The sequence below is a fragment of the Triticum aestivum genome, chromosome 4B (assembly GCF_018294505.1).
Source record: "Triticum aestivum cultivar Chinese Spring chromosome 4B, IWGSC CS RefSeq v2.1, whole genome shotgun sequence".
Taxonomy (NCBI): Eukaryota; Viridiplantae; Streptophyta; class Magnoliopsida; order Poales; family Poaceae; genus Triticum; species Triticum aestivum.
Genome location: NC_057804.1, coordinates 447,504,451 through 447,527,319, shown reverse-complemented (window position 1 = coordinate 447,527,319; position 22,869 = coordinate 447,504,451). Strand labels below are relative to the sequence as shown.

The following is a 22,869-nucleotide window of genomic DNA, read 5'->3' as shown; positions in this document are numbered from 1 at the left end:
GGATCCTATCTCAGATTTCATGGCCTCAAGCCATCTATCTAGGAGATGCATAGCAACGAGAGGAGAGAGTGTGTCCACGTACCCTCGTAGACCGAAAGCAGAAGCTTTAACTTAACGTGGTTGATGTAGTCGAATGTCTTCTCGAATCAACCGATCAAGTACCGAACGTACGGCACCTCCAAGTTCTGCATACTTCAGCTCGATGACGTCCCTCGAAATCTTGATCCAGTAGAGGCACGAAGTAGTCGATGAGTTCCATTAGCACGACGGCATGATGACGGTGTTGGTGAAGTGATCCATGCAGGGCTTCGCCTAAGCACTACGACAATATGACCGAAGGAGTAAATGGTGGAGGGGGGCACCACACACGGCTAAACAATTGGTGTCTTGGGGTGCCCCCTGCCCCCGCATATAAAGGAGGAGGGGAGGAGGCCGGCCACCAGGGGTGCGTCACGGAGGGGGGAGTCCTACTAGGACTCCACTCCTAGTAGGATTCCCCCCCCCCCCGACCACCTCTTTTTTTCCTTCTTACGTAGAGGGGGAAAGGGGAAAGAGGTGGAGAGGGAGAAGGAAAGGGGGGCCACTCCCCCCACCCCTTGTCCAATTCGGATTGTCTTGGGGGCGCCACCTCCCATGGCCTGCCTCCTCTCTCCACTATGGCCCATGGGGCCCATTAACTTTCCCGGGGGGTTCCGGTAACCTCTCGGCACTCTGAAAAATCCACTTACCTCTTCGGAACCATTTCGGTGTCAGTATATAACCTTCCAATATATCAATCTTTACCTCTCAACCATCTCGAAACTCTTTGTCATGTCCGTGATCTCATCCGGGACTTTGAACAACCTTCGGTCACCAAAACACATAACTCATATAATTCCTATCATCATCGAACGTTAAGCGTGCGGACCCTACAGGTTCGAGAACTATGTAGACATGACCGAGACACCTCTCCGGTCAATAACCAATAGCGGAACCTGGATGCTTATATTGGTTCCCACATATTCTATGAAGATCTTTATCGATCGAACCGCAATGTCAAACATACGTTATTCCCTTTGTCATCGGTATGTTACTTGCCCGAGATTCGATCGTTGGTATCTTCATACCTAGTTCAATCTCGTTACTAGCAAGTCTCTTTACTCGTTCCGTAATGCATCATCCCGCAACTAACTCATTAGTCACATTGCTTGCAAGGCTTCATATGATGTGCATTACCGAGAGGGCCCAAAGATACCTCTCCGATACTCGGAGTGACAAATCCTAATATCGATTTATGCGAACCCAACAAACACCTTCGAAGATACCTGTAGAGCATCTTTATAATCACCCAGTTATGTTGTACATTTGATAGCACACAAAGCATTCCTCGGGTGTCTGGGAGTTGCATATCTCATAGTCGGAGGAATATGTATTTGACATGAAGAAAGCAGTAGCAATAAAACTGAACGATCATTATGCTAAGCTAACGGATGGATCTTGTCCATCACATCATTCCACTAATGATGTGATCTCGTTCATCAAATGACAACTCATGTCCATGGCTAGGAAACTTAACCATCTTTGATCAACGAGCTAGTCAAGTAGAGGCATACTAGGGACACGGTGTTTTGTCTATGTATTCACACATGTATCAAGTTTCCAGTTAATACAATTCTAGCATGAATAATAGACATTTATCATGATATAAGGAAATATAAAATAACAACTTTATTATTGCCTCTAGGGCATATTTCCTTCAAAAAAGGCATAGATCGTAAGATGCCCTATGTCATGGTCTTTGTTTGAAACCTTGTTTTTAGTTGAATGCAACATTAAAATATATGGCGTGCATGAGGGAGCAGGCCACTGTCTAATCCTCTTATACTTCCACATCCACATTGAAAAGTGGTACAGTAACTCCTTGCACTTGAGAATTATCCGTTACCCGTTCTGTTTCCTCCAAGAGCTCCCTACACAGCCTGGGCAATACTGGTGCGATCCACGTGTGATATGATTTAGTAAAATATGGAATTCTGATACTATATATAAAAGGCATGATCTCTCATCCAGTTTCAAGAAATATATGCCGATATGCATCACCCAGACAGTGGTGGAGATGGAAAATGAGTGGTATTGGAATTATATATATATATATATATATATATATATATATATATATATATATAGACACACACACACACACACATATATATATATATATATATATATATATATATATATATATATATATATATATATATATTATATACTAGTGAAAGAAGGTATTGGTAAAGTTACTTATCGTGAATGTAGCGAATTCGGCAATTAGATGGGTGAAACAACCTGCGGAGGACTTAGCATGAGTAGAAAGCATAACTGCAAAGATTATGCTTCGTGATAAGGTCGGAAATAACATTTTTGCAATGTGGCAATAAATCTCCCATTGCCTAGAAGCTCCCGAGTCAAAAAAATTGGTGCATCGATGGAAGGTAGCGCATGATTGCCACCATCAAACGTCTTGTAGATCAACTCGTGCAACTTTATAGGACTGTTGTGCGTGATGCCCATCATCACGGGCAATAGTTCAAGACACGAGTACATGATCAAACAAGAGGAGAGGCGTATAGGATGATGCACGATAATGCTTAAGAATATTGATTGGTCATCCCAAAGTAGGATGCATATGTGTTAACTGCTCTTGGTAGAGCTAAAGGAGCGGAAAGGGCATAGCTCGCAGGGTGGGCTATGTCCTGGACTTTGTATTTTCATTAATAATAAAATATGCACAAAGGTCTAAAAAAACAAAGATCAACCAATACCAGCTATAGGAAACAAAGCCACAATTAAATTACAGATTCTGTTCTACCTAGATTCTAATTTTCTCTGCCTTGCTTTGCTCTGCCCTGAGTTGTGCTGCCCATAGTCTCTCTTTCATATAGTATTTTCATGTGTCCAAGTGTGGTGCTGCTGCTCGAATTTTTTTTTGTCATTCCTAACTAACCATAAGCTCCAGCATCCCAATATGACAATGTCCACAACTATATCCTTGGGGAGTTGAGTCAATGTAAGGAGAATCTCATCATATGCTGAAATACCTCCGTGCTTACCAGGAGTAAGATGTCCCAACAGTTGAGAGTAAACCGGGTCCTGTTTAATCCCGTTTAAAGTTCACTTATGATATGATAGCTTAGAAAGGTTTTTTGTTTGTTCGAGGAAAATGAACTATCAAGCTAGCAAAAACTAACTAAACGGGATTGCGGACGCTATTTATTTGCCACTTACATCCTTATCCCAACAGTAGAGTGCAAATGGACTTTGTTTCATAGCTTGCTTTTCAGCTGAACGCAACATTAACCGGAAATCCACGGCGCGCGAGGAGGAGGCCACTGTCTGATCCGGCGACATGCGTTGCGCAGCTAAACACGAGGACGGCTGCTAATCACCCACGGGATGTCAAAAAAGGCAAGACCAATCGTTCACATCATGCAACGAAAGTAGAACAGCAGACAAGGACGACCGAAGATTTCGAATCACACGCGCCATCGCAAAAGCTGGTTGCGTAACATGGACTGTTCACGGCGTGAACGCCACACGGCCACGATAAGACCCGACGTGCCCTGGAGAAAAAAAATCTACACAGTAGTAGTAGATCGGCTAAGATCCAGCACTGGTCTTTTCCGACGCATTGATGATCAGATCTTTTTGTTTCTTCCCACAGAAGGCGCAAATCATCATCATGATCAATCACAGAGACGATATTTTTTAGATCTTTGGTGGTCGCCCGAGCGTGCGACGGAGAAGCCGATAGAGCGAAATATTTTATGGCACGACACGCGACATCCGTCGGTGTCCGCTCGGAACTGGAGCCGCGCGTTGCTTTGGGACTACGACATCATGTCATTTGCCGCTGATGGCGCCTACCGTCGCCACGTAAAGCCGGCGGGAGACAGCGAGGTCAGAGCCGGCGCGGCGACGGTGCGGCCGTGCGAGAAGAGACGGAGCCGTCGCGGGCCCCCCCTGCCGGACCACGACGCCACGGGCGCTCGTCCGGAGGATTGGCGTGAAGGAGGTGGGTGTCGCGGGCGGCGACGTGTTGGGCGTCCGGGGCTGGGGTCTCTCGCTGTCACGGAGATCTCGGTGCCAGCCCTCGGATTCGAGCACGAGATTTTTTTTTCCGTTGGCCTCCTCACGCTCGCGTAAACAGGAGAAGCCTTTTCTCCGTTCAATTCAATGGTCCCTCGCGTCGCGTCGCGCTTTCAGGGATGCGAAGATCGAGCCCGGCCAATGGCGCGACGGCAGCACCCCGGGGTGGACAGGACAGAGACAGACGTCTTGCTGTTGTACCGACGGTGCTCGGCAGCGTCGGGTGCCAAGTGTTCGCCTCTGCGTTCATCTCACATGCTCGGCCGCTGGAGACAGCTCAACAACATGAACGGGAGAGGTACCAATTCAAGGAGTCCAAACGAAATGGAACAATGTCGTGCAGGTCTTATCACGCCCTTCTCCGTGTTATTCTGCAAGATTTATTATACGGTGCGCAACAATCACATTTTTATTCTTCTAGCCTCCGAGAACACCAGTCAAGGGAGCAACATCATCGCACTGTTTTTCTTTAAACGAGGCAAAAGACTTGTCATTTTCATTGATTAAGAAAAAAAGAATTATCCGGTTAATTAACGGAAAATCGGGCAAAAACCGATACAACCCAATCCATATGACATGGGAACCACCGGCCAACCTGACCACTGACATGAGACACGAAGCTGCAAAGAAGAAAAACATCCACCGAGAAGTCGCAAATGTCATCGTCATCACCGGTTGCCTCGAACGGGGGACTCCGACTTCATCGTAGAGCTCCATCGTCGAAGTCAACCCACAAACAGCTCCAGGCACCATGGCAGCACATGCCAACAGAAAGCCACCACGCGAAAGCAACCGACAGCTCCGACTTTGACGACAAGCATCGCAGGGGAAATATGCGGGACTTGCGCCGAACGTGCCCTCCGTAACCACGGAAGAGCACCTCGGACACGCCAGGAAGAACCGACTACCGAAGCCCATGCCGCGACCCAAGCTCCTCGCGACGCCATCATCATTGCCAAAGAGAAATCAAACGCCACGCCTCAGCAAACCACGCAGCAAAGATGCCGCCCATCCACGGCGAAGATGTCGTCTTCCACCGGTCTCTCAGTCGTTGCCGGCTCCGAGACAATGCCCCCAAAGAGGAGAAAGACGCGAAGACGCCTCCATCGCCCGATCCAGCGGATCTGAGGTTTCCCTCCAGAGCTAAAGCCGTGGGAAAGGGGAGCACACCTCCACGGCGACGCTTTCAAAAAAGATCACGGCACCCGCGGGCGCTGCCGTCGCCGACTCCGAAGAAGACCGGAGCAAGGATTTCTCTCGGAGATGACCACCTGCAGCCACCGACCGCCGCCCATCAACCACCACCTGCCGAGGCCTACCTCACTCCGGCCACGGGATCCCACGATCCACCATGACCAGACAAACGCACCACCTCCCTGGCCATAGCCGTCGTCCACCACGGCAGCACCACCACGACCACCGCCACCGCAGCCACCAAAGCCACAACGCAAGTGCAACACCCAGATCGAAGAGCTAGCACACACCAGGTCCAGATCGGGGCCGCACAAACAGAGCAGCAGCGCAGACAAGCAGCTCCTCCATCAGCAGCGCACCTCACGCTCCAAAGCAGCAGAGTCGCCACGCCCAGCCGGTCGCCGCGCCTGCCACACGCCAGCCGCTGCCGAGCCCGGCCGAAAGACCGCACCCCACGCACGGATCTGGAACCGAGCGTCGCCGTGCGCACGCACGTCGTCCACGCCCAAGTCATGCCCGAGTCCGGACCGAGGCCGCCGCCCCGGCGTCCCATCCGCCGCCCGCAGCCGACGCAGCCAAAACCATGGTGACGAAGATCCAGGAGGCAGGAGGGGGGACCGCAAACCCGCCCAGACTCGTCGGGCAGGAACCACCAGGTTGCAGGCCTGGAGCCTACCGACGACGCACCCGCGGCCGCCACCCACCGGAGGTGCAACCTCGGATCCGTCACACATCGCCTGCGCGGCGCCACAGGAAGCTGAGCCTCCCCCCGCGATTCCTGGCCTAGCGTCCGATCTACGCCGCCGGAAACCCAACGCGCCCGCACCGTGCCCTGCGCCACACCGCCTCGAACACGGCCACCCTCGCCGGAGCGTGCACCCGCGCGAGCGCCGCGCCGAGTCCCCGCCCGAACGAACGGCCCGCGCCGCCCCTACTCGAGCTGGAGGAGGGAAGGGCCCCGCCGCCGCCGAGCCTCGCGGGCTTCGCCCGGCAACGTCCGCCGCCGCCAGCGAGGGGAGGAGGGGCCGAAGGGGCCTGCGCTAGCGGCGGCTAGGGTTCGCTCCCGGGCCGCCCGCGGGAGCGACCTGGGGAGCCTTGCTACTCATCGCACTGCTTGGCCCGCAGTCCAAACCTCAGAGCTTAATAAACCTTCGGTCCTTTTTATTCTATACATCTAAGATTTGTCAAGCCAAACTTGGTAAAGTCTGATCATATTTGTATTAAAAGAATATCAATACTTACAACACTAAAGTTATACAATATGAAAAATTAAATTCATAACGCATCTAATTATATTGATTTCGTATTGTGAATGTTAATATTTATTATATAAAGTTGATCAAACATTACCAAGCTTGACTCCAGACAAATTTTATATACAGAGTAAAAAGGACCGATGGGAGTGCAATATAGAACATGGAAGAACACTATATTTGGCTGTCCTAATGGTGGGTGCAAAACAATAGCAGCACTTTGAACGTCGTTGTCACACCAACTTTGAATGCAAATGGATAACGTGTTGTTGCTTTTGATCCCGCGCAGTGGGAGCATTTCCCAACTGCTTCTGCATCTGATTCTCATCTGACTTTGCCTTCCACCATTGTGAGCAGGCATGATGGCTGTTGTACTAGATGGAAGAGAGTATGAATTTCAACATGCCCTGCTACAGAAAAATCAATCCAACAGCAAGGCAATTGTTTAATAAACCGAAAAATAGTTCACCACACTGAGAAATGATCGCACAATTCTGACCACAACTTTCTTCACATGGCTGATCTGAACAATGGTGAATACTCGTGGAGTCTAGATTCAAGATGACCTCAGTTTTACAGGAATATTTATTTTGGTTGCCAAGAACACAAGATATGACTGGGCTCCTGGGCAACAAAGCGAAATGTGGCCTCTTCCTTGGTAGTCTTCAAGCTGGATAGAGCCCATTGACACTCATACCTCCATCCACTGAGATCGTCTGGCCTGTTATGTAAGTGGAACCAGGCATGCAAAGAAAAGCAACCAGCGATGATACCTCTCCTGGTTCTCCGACACGCCTCAGTGGAGTTCGACTCACAACGGAGGCCTCAAATTCCTTGTTAGCCAAAAGCTGCACCAAAAACAATAGCAGAGGTTCAGGGATCAGAGTTACCATTTTCCAAGAGGTTATATGATAGGGCCCCGCCCCATGCACGAGTACGGGCAGATGTGCCAACTACAAGAGTTCATAAGCAATTGTTCTTGCACAAAAGAAGCTTCAACATGTGGCTGCAATATAATGTATTTTTTTCTATGTATACTACTATAGGACTAAGAAGAAAATTTGAGAATAACAGAATGTAGTTTTGATGTGCTTCTATACACATGTACAAATGACCATGAATGGCATCAGTTCTAATAACATTAAGAGCATATTCAAGGTGTGAGGAACTGGAGCTGCCCACAGAAAAAAAGGGAAGGAGCAAAAACAGTGTGGCTTAGCTAGTTTCAGTTGGACACTACTGCTAGCTCTCAACTTTGTGGACATTTATGTTATGTGTACCACAGTTAGCTATAGCAATTATCAACACACAGTTAGGTGGCTTATATATTCAGTATACCAGGCAATCTTCAGCAGGAATTCAGGGTCCCAACTTTAGCACGGCCACCACAAAAGGACAGCACGCCCAAATCAAGAAAAGAAATTCAGGATCCTAACATTAAACTCTCATTTTCTGAATTGCTGCAGGCATGGCTGTATATTGGTCGGTATCATTATTTTAGGACCCTGATAAGTACCGAACGTCAGGTACGAGCACATGGCAACTTCAAACGTTTTCTACGGCAGGTTTAGTGACGCGAGAATGGCAACTTTAGTTGCGAAGCATGGCAAGAAACTTGCCGTGTGTCGCTGGAAATTGCCATCCTTGCGTGACAGGAATTGCCACTGAAAAACTTCAGGGCCGGAGTGCCACGCACCTGACGTGTGGCACTTATCAATTGGGTTATTTTACCCTACTTAACAGTTTTAATCCTAACCATGCATGATTGACCCTCCCTTTAAGCAATCCTTCCTGGGTATACTTATTGTGGATTAGCGGAAGTAGATACATGATAAACCTGCTCCCCGCTACCATCTTGTGATGTGGAACCTAATACGTCAAGAGCTAAGGTATACTAAGTATAATGATTGTGAAATAAGATAATACTGATAACCAAACAGCTGCACTGTGTTCGTTCTCTGATAGTAATGACGGTACAGGCTGAAATCAACATGATTTTTGCTACCCTAAATGTAATTTGAATATAAGTGTAAGCATACTTTTTGTGATAATTTCTCTCGACTGGTCCTAAAACATGCACTTTGTTCATTCTCTGATAGTAGATGGAAGGTATAGGCTGATATCAACATGATTTTGTTACCCTACATGTACTTTTTGCGCTAATTTCATCAAGAACTGATACTAAAACATGTTTACTATCATAAATGAATCAACTTGCTCTGATCAGATACTCAACGACATAATCATATCACTATAACTAAGCACAGGTTGCGCAGCAATGCTCTCAAGAGAAATAATGCAGTTAAACACATATATGGAAGAGCGCAGTAGAATAATGCATAATTAGTCCTCAAGTCAAACAGGTAAGAAGGATAACCACGACGCAGTTAGAGTTGCTATAGTCTGCATACTACGTCACAATCATGATTCATAATATGTTCCAAATTACTGTGTAGATTTGAGAGGAATAATCAAATTGAGATCCTTACTCCTTCTGTAAGCGAAGTCGTTATGTACCATGGAGCAACAGAGTTTGTTCTTATGCCATCTTTTGCCCATTCACATGCTAGGTTCTTGGTTAACTGGTTGATGGCACCTGAACAAAACCAGTAGCTAGTTATGCATAGAAGATGTCTAAAAAATCGTAGTAGATGCTCAGGAAGTCAAAGTCACGGGCGGGTAGTGAGCTACAGTAGTTACCTTTAGTCATGGCATATAGAGTACCGCTAAATACGGCTACTAATCCACAGACAGATGATATGAAAACAATGCTGCCCAAGCCAGATGCTTTTAGAAGAGGATGTGCAAGTTGGCAAAGATGATATGCAGATTCAAGATTAGTGGCCATCAAAAAAGAGTAATCTTCAGCGGAATATTCAGTAGTTGGTTTCCTTATGTTTGTCCCCACATTGTTTACCTTAAAGAGGAAATGAAGAAAGTCAGAGCAAATTGGCACAAACAATATGCAGACCCAAGGTAAGTGGCCCTCAAAGTGAGTAAACATTTCTCGCAGAAAAAGAGTGACTAAACTTCTACAGGACATTCAGTAGTTGGTTTAATTATGTTTGTTGCTCCAATGTTTACCTTAAAGACCAAGTGAAAGAAGACGGCACAAATCTACACAAGCACTCAGGTTTTATGCAGCCTTATTAAGATAAGAAACATCATTTCATTGGGAATGTCTGTCTGCAGTGCGTTTTTGTGAAATCAACATATTATATACACTTCCATGAGAGAAAAGATATATCAACTCAAACACATGATGCTGAAAGTGAAGAAAGCTCCATAAATAAACACACGGACATGATTGATAGTGAGAGGTGGCCAGGTGGGAGTCAATGTAGTTCGCAAGCTACATCGTGCAATTGCACGGGCCAGTGGGTTTAGTACTTGACTTTGGAATTGTAGCTTAGGTGACTTCCCTCCTTAATGTTAGAGGATCCGTGGATCCTCTAACATTAAGGAGGGAAGTCACCTAAGCTACAGTGCAATCTAGTGCAAAACAAAGAAGGAAAGTCAGGGGCACTGTAGCAAATATTGTACTTACCTACTGTAGCAGGTTATGTGCGTGGTTACTGTTCATGTAAATAAATTTAAAATTAATTTTATTGCACCATAATTTTGTTTGTATGTAATTTTTGTAAATGTATACAATAGATTTGTAATTTGCAAATTAAATCAAGTCATTTTAGCCTTAATCATGTGGATGCGAAGGAGGGAAGTTAGGGAATTGTAGCTTAGGTGACTTCTCTTCTTCATGTTAGAGGATCCACTTCCCTTGACTTTCCGAGGGGCTCCGTGCTTCATTTATCTCCATTAATACTGTTTCATTTGTAGGCTGGGGAATAGTACACGGGCATTTAGGGGGTGAATTAAACTATACGTGTGTGTGCTTGACTGCAACTTACAGCAGCTGGTATTCCCAGAGAAAAATTCGATAATACAGTACTGCATTTCTGACGGATGGATGTGATCATACTAGAAACGAGAAAGAGGAGAAATGAAGATGCGACTGGTTCCAACTCACGAGGATGTTGAGCTTGCCGCCGAAGCGTTCGGCGACGTCGCCAATCAGGCGCTCCCGCTGCTCCCGGACGGAGAGGTCGCAGACGGAGGTTGTGACGCGGAAGCCCCTGGCCTCCCACTCCTTGAGGCGCTCGCCCAGCTCCGCCTCCTTCCGGGAGCAGGTGTGCACGGCCGCCCCCAGCGCCGCAAGTTCCTCCACCACCGCACGCCTGCGCATCACACGGGCTCCTCAGGTCGGCCATCGAGGGGATCTCTCGGGGTTTGGGGCGCTGCTGGTGAAGAGAAAGAGGTGTCCGAGGGGTTACCCGATCCCGCGGGTGCCGCCGGTGACGAGAGCCGTCTTGCCGTGAAGAGACCACCTTCCTGGAGCACCCGGCTGGCTCGATCCCGACGTCCCCGCCGCAGCCATCTGCCAACCACCCGCCGCTCTCTTCGGATTCTGTGCTTATCTGTTCCACGAACAGACGAGTACTGGTAGACACTTAAAAAGCATCTCCAACAGGCGCCAAAAAAAGCTCCGCGCGTTAAAAATTTGTTTTTTTGGACGCCGGACAGCTCCAGCAGAAGCTGTAGCGCTAAAAGTTTTTGCGCGCGCGCTGAAAAACGCTATCGCACGCGCCATATTTGGGGCGCCGGATTACGCGCGCTTCACAATTTGCACTGTCTGCTTTTTGGGCGCGCGTTTTTGGGCACCTGCTAAAGCAAAGTTGGTCCCAGCGCTTTCAAAGTGCTACAATGGCGCGCTATAATGTTTATTGGGCGCGGAATTTTTGTGCGGCTGTTGGAGATGCTCTAAGACAGTGAGGTAGTGTGCGGTCGTTTCACCTGGCGTACTTGCAGTACTCCCTCCGGTCATTTTCACCCTTCGTTTTAGATTTGTCTAAAGTCAAACTTTGATAAGTTTAACATTCAAAAAATTTTGCTAAGTTTAATCAAATTTATATTAAAAATTCCTATCAGGCGGTGGGGGTTGCTTAAACGTCAACTGTAACAAGGTGATCATAACGACAACTTTAAGGTTCACCGGAAAGTTTGACAAGTGACCGGATAGCTCGAGAGTGGGATTTTCTCCTCCGACGATTGAGAGATATTCTTAGGGCTCTCAGTGCGACAGCGTTTATCAACGTCTGGCCAGACACAGGTGACTACGTCACGGGGATACCGAAACATGTCAACGAGAAAGAAAAACCAAATTGGTGACGGAAGCAACGGTATGGTGAGCATGGTGATGACTCAGGAGGATACCGACACACACTGCGGCGCTGAGGATATTCGTGTGTATTCGCATGAATACCCATTATTGAGCCCAAATTTTTTTTTAATACATAGCTGGCACCGGATGCGCCCAACGATCGCTCCCTTCTCTCGCTGACTCGCTCGTTCCCCAATCCCCACTTCCCCTGCTCGCTGATCGAGCGTCGGGCCAGGGACACAGGCACACAGCCCTAGCCTCCCAGCGACCCCCGCTCACCGAGTCACCGGCCGCCGCCACGCCCGACCGCCCCGCCCTCAGCCGCTCAACGCCGCCAGTGCTCGCCGGCCGCCAAGCCCCAGGCCCCTCTAATCTTCACCAGGATTGACTGGGAGCTGCGCCGATCGGACTGCATCGCCGCCCCGCCCCAGCCCCGTCGGCCGCCCCTCTTCTGCTCTTCATCTGTTCATTAGTGTCAAGTCTAGTGGTCCAGTCCCAGCCGCCCATCGCCCGCCGCAGCGCCGCCCAGCCAAGGGACCAGCGGCAGTTTCTCCCCCCTGCGGTCAGGTACAGTCCTAAAGAAAACAAAGTTTCAGTTTTTTAGTTGATTCGGTTTTGCTTGCCTAATTATTGCAAGCAGTTGATTTAATTTGTAGATGCTAATTTCTTCCTTGTTTTGTTGTAATGTAGATGAAGAAGAAGAATGGAACTAGTGGTGGCAGTAGGATTCTTGCATTATGGGAAAAAGCTTCAAAAGCAAAGAAGATTGATGAAACATCTACACCGAAAGATAGTGCAGCTGCATCGAGTACTTGTACCTCCTATGTTCAGCTTGAGAGCAATTTGCAATTGGCGTTAGTGCAAGCACCGGATGCGAACATGAACCGAAGAGTAGAGAAGCAACCCCAACCCCAATAGTAAAAGATGCTGAAACAAGTGATGCAGATGATTAACCAATGGAAGCAGATTTGGAGGCACTCGAACCTGATCCTGGGAAGCGGATTCCCATCTCAATGTATGCTGTCAATGACCAAGATAGAGTAAGAAGAAGATATATTAAGATGGAGCCATGTCAACCAAAGAATCATAACTTTGAGTACAAATAAAAGTGGAGTTGACCATCACTTTTGCCGTGTTTGTTTTAAAGAATTTCCATGGATTGAGTATAGTGTGACGAAAGATAGTGCTTTCTGCTTTGTTTGCTATTTGTTCAAGGATAAGGCAAAATATCCCGGTGGAGATGCATTCGTGAGGAATGGATTTAGGAACTGGAACATGAAATCGAGATTGAAGAAACATGAAGGTGAGGTTCGTAGTGCTCATGCTGAAGCTCAAGAAAAGTATGATATGTTCACTACACCACAAGCATCAATTAGGGAGTCTTTTGCTTCAAACATCTCACAAATATAAGGCTTTGTATAAGGAGTGTTTGACATGGATACTCAAATGTTTGAGATTTTTATTGCACCAAGGCTTGGCATTTAGAGGACATGATGAAAGTGAAAACTCGCTAAATAAAGGAAATTTTCATGAGCTTTTAAATCGGCTAGCTAGAAATTTTGAAGAGGTTGATAGGGTTGTTCTAAAAAATGCTCCACAGAATTGTAAGATGACTCACCATGATATACAACATGAGCTAATAAAACATTGTGCACAGGAGACTACAAAATCAGTCATTGAAGAACTTGATGGTGGCCAGTTTGCAATACTTGCAGATGAGTCTAGTGATGTGTATCAGAATGAACAGTTGCAGTTTGCTTGCGTTATGTTGATAAGAAAGGAAGGGCCACTGTAAGATTTCTTGGTCTTGATCATGTTCAAGATACTACCTCTTTGACACTTAAAGCTGCAATTGAGAAAATGCTTATGAAGTACAATTTGACCTTTGTAATGGTTCGTGGGCAAGGATATGATGGAGCTAGCAACATGAAAGGTAATGCTAATGGCCTAAAAAACTGATTATGGATGAGTCTCCTTCTACCTATTATGTTCATTGTTTTGCCCATCAACTACAGTTTAACTCTTGTTGTTGTTGCTAAAGAGAGTGGTGATTATACTTGGTTATTTCAACAACTTGCACACTTGTTAAATGCTCTTGGCATGTGTTGTAAAAAGATGAGAATGCTTCGTATAGCTCAGGCTGAGGAACTCATTGATGCACTGGAACTGGAATAAGTATAAATGGGGAGTGGGCTGAATCAGGAAATGGGTTTGGGAGGCCATGTGATACACGTTGGGGCTCTCACTTCAAAACCGTGAACCATGTAATCTCTATGTATGGTGCAATACGATGAGTCCTCATCAAGATTGGAAAAGAGTACCATGGTGCGGAGGCGCAAGCGGCTCTAAACATATTGACACCATTTCGATCATTTGAGTTTGTTTTCATGGCATAGTTGATGCAAGAAATATTTGGATACACGGATGAGTTGATAGAGCTTTGCAAAAGCAAGACCAAGATATTGTTCATGCTATTGAGCTTGTTGATATCACAAAGTATCACTTGGAGGGTTTGAGGACTAATCTGGATGGGATGATTTTCTCAAAAAGGTCACATCTTTTTGTACAAAGCATAAGATCAAAATTGTTGATATGGAGGGTCCTTACTTTCCCACTGGCCAGCCTAGAAGGGGTTTATTTAATGGTGCAATGAATTACCATAACTTCAAAGTTGATATGTATGTGTGTCATTGATAGGCAAAATCAGTGAGTTGAATGGCAGATTTGATGAGGTAAACACATATCTACTTTCTTGCATGACAGCATTTTGCCCACTTCGTCTATTTGCTACTTATGATCAAGAGAAATTGGTTAGGCTTGCTACAAAGTTTTATGCTAATGATTTCACAAGTGATGAAATGGCAAGACTTCCATGGCAACTAAACATGTATGTTACTCAGTGCATAGAGATGAAAGGTTTCAAAACTAGAAGAATCTGTGTGAGCTTTCAGTTATGCTTGTCGAGACAAATGAGCATGAACAATACTATGTTTACAAGCTTCTTAAGTTGGTATTAATTCTGCCAATAGCTATTGCTAGTGTTGAAAGGGTGTTCTCTTCAATGAACCATGTAGAATAAGCTAAGGAGCAAAATGGGTGATGATTACTTGAACAATTGTTTGGTTACATTTGTTGAGAGAGAATTCTTCAATCAAGTAAAGGATGAGGATGTCATCAATTTCTTCCAAAAAGGCGATAGAAAAGTTATATTATAAGATGGGATATCATCAATCTATCAATCAAAAGGTATTGGTGTCTTTATGTTTATGTATAATTAGTATGGTTTGATGCATTAAAAAATTACTATTGTCATACTGGTGTCTTTATAGTACATTTAGAGTAATTTTTTTTGCAATGAATACTGTCGGTGTCAAAACCGGCGGATCTCGGGTAGGGGGTCCCGAACTGTGCGTCTAGGCGGATGGTAACAGGAGACAAGGGACACGATATTTTACCCAGGTTCGGGCCCTCTTGATGAAGGTAAAACCCTACGTCCTGCTTGATTGATATTGATATTGTGGATGTTTACAAGAGTGGATCTACCACGAGATCAAGGAGGCTAAACCCTAGAAGCTAGCCTATGGTATGATTGTAATGGTTGTTGTTGTCCTATGGACTAGAGCCATCCGGTTTATATAGACACCGGAGAGGGCTAGGGTTACATAGAGTCGGTTACAATGGTAGGAGATCTACATATCCGTATCGCCAAGCTTGCCTTCCACGCCAAGGAAAGTCCCATCCGGACACGGGACGAAGTCTTCAATCTTCTATCTTCATAGTCTTGGAGTCCGGTTGATGATGATAGTCCGGCCGATGATAGTTCGGCCGATGATGGTAGTCCGGCTATCCGGACACCCCCTAATCCGGGACTCCCTCAGTAGCCCCCGATCCAGGCTTCAATGACGATAAGTCCAGCGTGTGTGTAGTCTTCAGCGTTGCAAGGCGGGTTCTCCTTCAAGTTCTACGTACCTGCCAAACAGTGTCCGGATTCTTCATCAATGTTGCGCGTCTTGGCTTCCACGCCCAATAATGGCCTTCTTCCACGCGTCGCGCGAATGTGAAAAGCCAGGGTGTCTTTTATGTTTTACCCCCTAGTTGTGCGAATAATCTGCCTATAAGGGAGGCAAGAATCCAGATCCAAATCACCATCTTCCTCCCGCAAATACTCATCGGAGCGCTTTCGACCAAGAATCCATTCCATCATGGACCGTCAACGCGGCTCCTCTTCTCGCGCTCCCAGCCCTTTGCCAGGAGATTGGAGGAGATGCTCTGTTCCGCACAACGAGCTGGTGAAGCTCCAAGCGGGGGGATATCTCCCTCCGGCCTTCATGGTTCCGGTTCGAGCCGGGCTGGCCACCTACAAAGGTGGGAAGCAAGCGGAGGTTACCCCAAATCCCAACAAAGGGGAGCGGGTATGCTTCGTCCCCTATCTGATAAGGGGGCTCGGATTTCCTGTACATCCATTCCTCCGCGGGCTCCTGGAGTTCTACGGACTCCAGCTTCATCACCTCACGCCCGCCTCAATCCTGCATATTGCGGGTTACGTAGCTCTTTGCGAGCTATTCCTGGGCGTCGAGCCCCATTTCGCGCTGTGGAAGAGGTTGTTCTGCCTTGTACCCCGCTCTCACGAGGGGTCCATATATCAAGTGGGCGGCGCCGAAATATGGCGCATTGCCGGGACCGGATATCCATCCGGAACCCCTAAGAAGGCGTCCGAAGACTGGCCTTCGGAATGGTTTTATATAGAAGACGCTCCGCTGCCGGACCCTGTTCGGATCGGCCTCCCGGAGTTCAGCAATGCTCCTCTGAAGAAACGCCTTAGTTGGCGTCCGCGGAGCCCCCAACTGGAGGAAGACAAGAGCGTCCATTATTTGATGGGCCGAATAAGGTTACTGGCCCATGCCGGGTTGACCATGATTGGAGTCATGGCGACATGCATTATGCGGGGGGTGCAGCCACTACAATACAGGGGCCACCCCATGTGGGATTTCAACGGGGAGGACGATGCCACCCGTCATGGCCGCAAAGGGCCGGATTCGGTCGAAGATCTGGTGACGATCCTGTCCGGCCTGTATAAGGGGGAGAAGGAGGATTTCCTTCGGACGAACCCGTTAAATGGGTTCTCCATGAATAATCCCCGGCCTTGGGTAAGCGAACACTCTGCGTGCCCGACCCATGCTTTTTGAAACTTAAGTTTCTTATATTGTGTTCTTCTTTCGACGCAGGAGCTGCGCCGGATCGTGGAGGACATGCTAAGTCCAGCTCCGCAACCCGAGGATCCAGAGAGATCCCGGGATCCGGCCTCCGAAGAGGATCCGGACATAATGGTGGAGCTAATCGACGGGGTGTTCCACCAGCTCAGCATGGACAATGCTTTAGTCGCCATCACGGCCGACTATCCCGGACTATATCCGGCTTCCCAGGTGATTGCGACCGAAGTCCTGACACCGTCATTCCTTCCTTGCTTATTTCTGACCACCGTATACGATGGCGCTGTGCAGGAGGCGCCCCTAGGGCGAGAAGCCGAGCCCGCGGTGGCTGGCCAACAAAGGCCAGTCCGGACCAGTAGGCGGAAGAGGAGCGCGGCGCGGACTGAAACGTCGCCGCAAAGGTGTAGCTCACAATTCATTATTTAGAGCAACGTTCCTAGGAAGCGTTTGAGTGCTCATGACTTTTGTAGGGAAAAAAGCGTCCGCCGGACTGCGGGCGTGGAGGTTGCCAATCCAACCTCTACCAGCCAGGCTCCAGCACCTGGTCTGGAGGGGGAGGCGAGCGCAAGGCGCGAGCCGGACATTCCTCCGACGGAGGATGCCGACAGACTGTCCGCCACCAAGTCTGAGGTGGAGAGTGCCCTGAATCACAGGCGCCGCCGGACAGTATTTCGTGACGCGTGCTTCTCCCCCGAGGCGTTGAATGCCTTTAACGCGGGGGACGCGCACCTTCGTGCTGCTCAAGATGGTTTTACCAGAGCCACGGAGCAGTATGTAAAAGACATACGGGTAAGAGAATTTAATAGTTGTATATGCCAGTAGCCCCCGAGACTTAAAGTAGTTATATTAACTGATTTAAGGATCATATGAAACGTAGGATCTTACCGAGAAGAATACCCAACTGTCTCAGGAGCTGCAAGAGTGCAAGGCCCAACTTGAGGCCGCACTCTCTGGCACAGGAGGAAACACAGGGACCTCTCCTGGTAACGCATTATTTTAGAAAGATAAGTAGCGTTTGGCCTTTGCGCAAGTCTAAAAAATGACGTTGCAGGTGCTGCCGGACAAGATCCGGACAGGCAAGAACTTCTGCGCCAACTAAAGGCCGGCGAGAGGGTGCTGCATAAGGTGCAGCATGAAAGGAACAAGCTCCAGGATGCCCATGCCCAGCTTGGAGAAGAGCTGAAAGGCGTTCGGGCCGAGCTGTCGGGCTCCGTTAAGGAGAATCAGCGGCTTCGTCGCGGCATCTATAGTAAGTGCTTGAGCGAACTCCTTTGAAAAGAAGAGTTCGGCGAGGAAGTCAATTTGACAGAATATGTCTGCAGGTATGCTCACAGGTCGCCCTGCGGAGGAGATGCCCGTATCAACGGGTGATCAACTTCCCGAATTGTTGCAACTGATCGAACGAGTTCGGCAGGCAATGAGCGGCGTCATCCAGGCTTTATGGCCAGCCTTCTCCTTACCCGAGGGTCTTGGGGAGCTTGCGGAGAAGCTTCAGGGAGTGCGGCAGCGCTTCCATTTATGGAAGATTTCGGCCTGCCGCCAAGGTGCCAGGGAGGCCTGGGCCATGGTAAAGACGCGGTACAAGAAGGCGGATCCCAACCACATGGCCGAAGTCGGACCTGTGGGGCCCGATGGGAAGGAGATCCCTGTGAGTTTAGTATACGGCCAAGTAGAGCTGGCCGCTAAATTTTCCCAACAGGACTGTAAATTAGACAACCTGTTAGACGGGATTGAGGAAGAATACAATCAGTCGATTTGACAATGTATTATAAAATGACATATAAAATGCCTTCTAGCCGGATTGTAGATCGTTTGTCTTTGCCGACCTTTTCGCTTCGACCTCGGGACCCTAGAGTCCGGAGTGTGTCCGAATACCTTCTCGGTTATGAAACAACCGGGGTATGCATGGAGACCAGGCGTAGGGGTCATTAGTGCTTTATCAGACAAGTGCCCAACTAGTTATGTTATATTACATGGGTAGTAAGAAACATCTTCCAGGGAGAATAGTTCCGTTAAGGGTTCCTTTCCTCTGGGGGTGGCATGCCCTAAAGTGCATGTCCGGACTGCGAAAAAAGCAGAAAAACATCTGGGGGCAGATAAATAAGTGGATAAAAAATCATCTTTTAAGTCACCGACCGAATATTCCCTTAAGAACGCTAGCTTTCGGCTTCACCCAGTCTGAGGTACACATCCGGCTGACCCGGCAGTAACAATCGCAGAGGTGCTCCCTTTACCTCCTAGCCGAACAATCGGGAACGTAGGGGTAAGCACAGGAGCCAGGCAACCCAGCTTGGCCAAAACTTAAGTCATATCGATGCATATAATGGTGAATAAAAGGTACATGTGGAGGCTTGACACATGTGCTGGGCATGAAGCCCTTATAATTAAGCTTCTGGTAAAGAAGCCCCCAGGTATAATGAGTGCGGATAGCACATCAATTGCGCGCGAACGTTGCGCAAGTAGGCCCTTTAAGGCTTGGATGAATAGGGTTGAGAAGAAAAAGATAAACAAAAGGCAGCTGAAGTAAAAAAAATTTGGACGGGGGGAAAGGGACGAACTCTTAGTCCGGCGCTAGGCATAGAATCTTCGGAGGCGGGCTGCGTTCCATGGGTTCGGCTCGAGTCGGTTATCCGATGCATTTCGTAGACGGTACGCTCCGCCGGTCAGGACTTGATCGATGATGAAGGGGCCTTCCCATTTGGGCTTGAGCTTGTCCTTTTTCTTGTCCGGCAGGCGTAGAACCAGTTCGCCAACGTTGTAAGTCTTGGCCCGTACTTCTCTGCTTTGGTATCTTCGAGCCTGCTGCTGATAGAATGCGGAACGAGCCTTGGCGACGTCGCGTTCTTCCTCCAATGCGTCCAAGCTGTCCTGCCGATCCAACTCGGCTTCTCTTTCTTCGTACATGCGCACTCGAGGTGAGTCATGAATTATGTCGCAGGGCAAAACTGCTTCTGCGCCGTATACCATAAAAAATGGTGTGAATCCGGTAGTACGGTTAGGCGTTGTCCGCAGCCCCCAGAGTACGGAGTCGAGCTCCTCTACCCAGTGCGTGTCAGATTTCGTAAGGGACCGCACTAGTCTGGGTTTGATGCCGCTCATTATTAGACCATTTGCTCGTTCCACTTGACCGTTGGTTTGAGGATGATAGACTGAAGCGTAATCGAGCTTGATGCCCATATTTTTGCACCATGATTTAACCTCATCGGCCGTGAAGTTCGTGCCGTTATCGGTGATGATGCTGTGGGGGACACCATAACGGTGTACTACCCCGGATATAAAGTCTATCACTGGTCCGGACTCTGCCGTTTTAACTGGCTTGGCCTCTATCCATTTGGTGAATTTATCCACCATGACCAATAGGTACCTTTGCTTGTGGGTTCCCCCTTTAAGTGGTCCAACCATGTCAAGCCCCCAGACCGCGAACGGCCAGGTAATGGGTATAGTTTTGAGGGCGGTGGGTGGCATATGGCTCTGATTAGCAAAGAGCTGACAACCGACGCATCTTTGGACTAAGTCCTGAGCATCTGCTCGGGCCGTCGGCCAATAAAATCCTGTACGGAATGCCTTTCCTACAAGGGCCCGAGCTGCGGCGTGGTGTCCGCCTAGTCCGGCATGAATTTCAGCCAGGAGGTTTCGCCCTTCCTCTTCGGAGATACACCTTTGAAGGACTCCGGTTGTGCTTTTCTTATAAAGTTCTCCCTCATAGACCTTGTAGGCTTTAGATCGCCGGACAATGCAGCGGGCCTCATTTTGGTCTTCGGGAAGCTCCTGCCTAAGCAAGTAGGCGAGGAATGGTTCTGTCCACGGGGCAATTACTGCCATTATGTCGTGGGCTGAAGGTGTTATGTCATCGGCTGAATCGCCGGTTGGTGCGGCTTGTTCCGGTTTGTTATTTCCGGACTCCTCTTCCCATAGTACGGATGGCTTGAAGAGCCGTTCCAGGAAGATGTTAGGAGGGACAGCGTCGCGTTTTGCGCCGATGCGTGCCAGTACGTCGGCTGCTTGGTTATTATCCCGGGCTACGTGATGGAATTCAAGTCCTTCAAACCGGGCTGACATTTTTAGGACAGCGTTGCGATATGCTGCCATTTTCGGATCTTTGGCGTCAAAGTCTCCGTTTATTTGGGATATTGCGAGGTTTGAATCCCCGCGCACCTCTAGGCGTTGAATGCCCATGGAGATTGCCATCCGGAGACCATGTAAAAGGGCCTCGTATTCGGCTGCGTTGTTGGAGTCCGTGTACATTATCTGAAGTACGTATTGGACTGTGTCCCCGGTCGGGGACGTCAATACGACGCCAGCCCCCAATCCGGCTAACATTTTAGAGCCGTCGAAGTGCATAATCCAATTGGAGTATGCGCCGTACTCTTTAGGGAGTTCGGCTTCGGTCCATTCAGCGACAAAGTCAGCCAAAACTTGTGACTTTATAGCTCGCCGAGGTTTGTAAGTTATATCAAATGGTAAGAGCTCAATGGCCCATTTTGCAATCCTGCCCGTCGCGTCGCGGTTGTTTATAATGTCGTTAAGTGGTACTTCAGAGGCCACTGTTATCGAACACTCTTGAAAGTAGTGTCGGAGCTTCCGGGATGCCATGAACACCGCGTATGCTATCTTCTGATAGTGCGGGTAACGGGACTTGCAGGGGGTTAACACAGTGGATACGTAGTATACTGGTTTTTGAAGAGGGAATTTATGCCCTTCTGTCTCTCGTTCGACGACGAGTACCGCGCTTACAACTTGATGCGTTGCTGCGATGTATAACAACATTGGTTCGCCCAGGTTGGGCGCAGCCAGGACCGGATTTGTTGCCAATATGGCCTTTATTTCTTCGAGTCCGGCGGTGGCAGCATCCGTCCACTCGAAGTGTTCGGTGCGCCTAAGGAGGCGATAGAGGGGCAATGCCTTTTCTCCTAGACGGGAGATAAAGCGGCTTAGAGCCGCCACGCATCCAGTCAATTTTTGTATTTGCTTGAGGTCTTTTGGGATATCTAGCTGTGACAGAGCTCGGATCTTGGCTGGGTTTGCTTCAATTCCTCTACCGGATACGATGAAGCCCAGCAGCTTTCCAGCTGGTACGCCGAAAACGCATTTTTCCGGATTCAGCTTGATGTCATATGCTCTGAGGTTGTCGAATGTGAGCCTCAAGTCGTCTACTAGAGTTTCGACGTGTTTAGTTTTGACGACTACGTCGTCTACGTATGCCTCTACTGTTTTGCCGATCTGGGTAGCCAGACATGTCTGAATCATGCGCTGATATGTTGCGCCGGCGTTTTTAAGTCCGAAGGGCATCGTGTTGAAGCAGAATGGTCCATATGGAGTAATGAATGCCGTTGCGGCTTGATCCGCTTCTGCCATCTTGATTTGATGATAGCCGGAGTATGCGTCCAGGAAGCACAATGAATCGTGCCCTGCAGTGGCATCGATGATTTGGTCGATGCGGGGGAGGGGGAAGGGATCCTTTGGGCAGGCTTTATTTAGGTCTTTGAAATCGACACATAGGCGCCAGGATTTGTCCTTCTTTGGTACCATTACCAGGTTTGCTAGCCAATCCGGATGTTTGATGTCTCTGATGAATCCGGCTTCCAATAGTTTGGCTAGCTCTTCTCCCATTGCCTGTCTTTTGGGTTCGGAAAATCGTCGAAGAGCCTGTTTGACTGGCTTGAATCCTTTTAGGATGTTTAGGCTGTGTTCTGCCAATCTGCGTGGGATTCCGGGCATATCCGAGGGGTGCCAGGCAAAAATGTCCCAATTTTCCCGAAGGAATTCTCGCAGTGCGGCGTCTACATCAGGGTTCAATTGTGCCCCGATGGAGGCCGTCTTTGTCGGGTCCGTTGGGTGGACCTGGAATTTTACTATTTCATCTGCTGGTTTA

At 48.4% G+C, this 22,869-nt stretch overlaps 1 protein-coding gene across 1 annotated transcript; it reads right to left on the bottom strand.

The window, feature by feature from the left end:
- Positions 1-6,990: 6,990 nt before the first annotated feature.
- Positions 6,991-11,089, bottom strand: LOC123092624 (tropinone reductase homolog At5g06060). The gene is made up of 5 exons (XM_044514430.1): positions 10,901-11,089; positions 10,597-10,804; positions 9,270-9,486; positions 9,059-9,165; positions 6,991-7,417 (listed from the first exon to the last, which is right to left on the bottom strand). The coding sequence occupies exons 1-5, from the start codon at positions 11,002-11,004 to the stop codon at positions 7,235-7,237; spliced, it is 819 nt and encodes a 272-aa protein (XP_044370365.1). The 5' UTR covers positions 11,005-11,089; the 3' UTR covers positions 6,991-7,234.
- Positions 11,090-22,869: the final 11,780 nt, after the last annotated feature.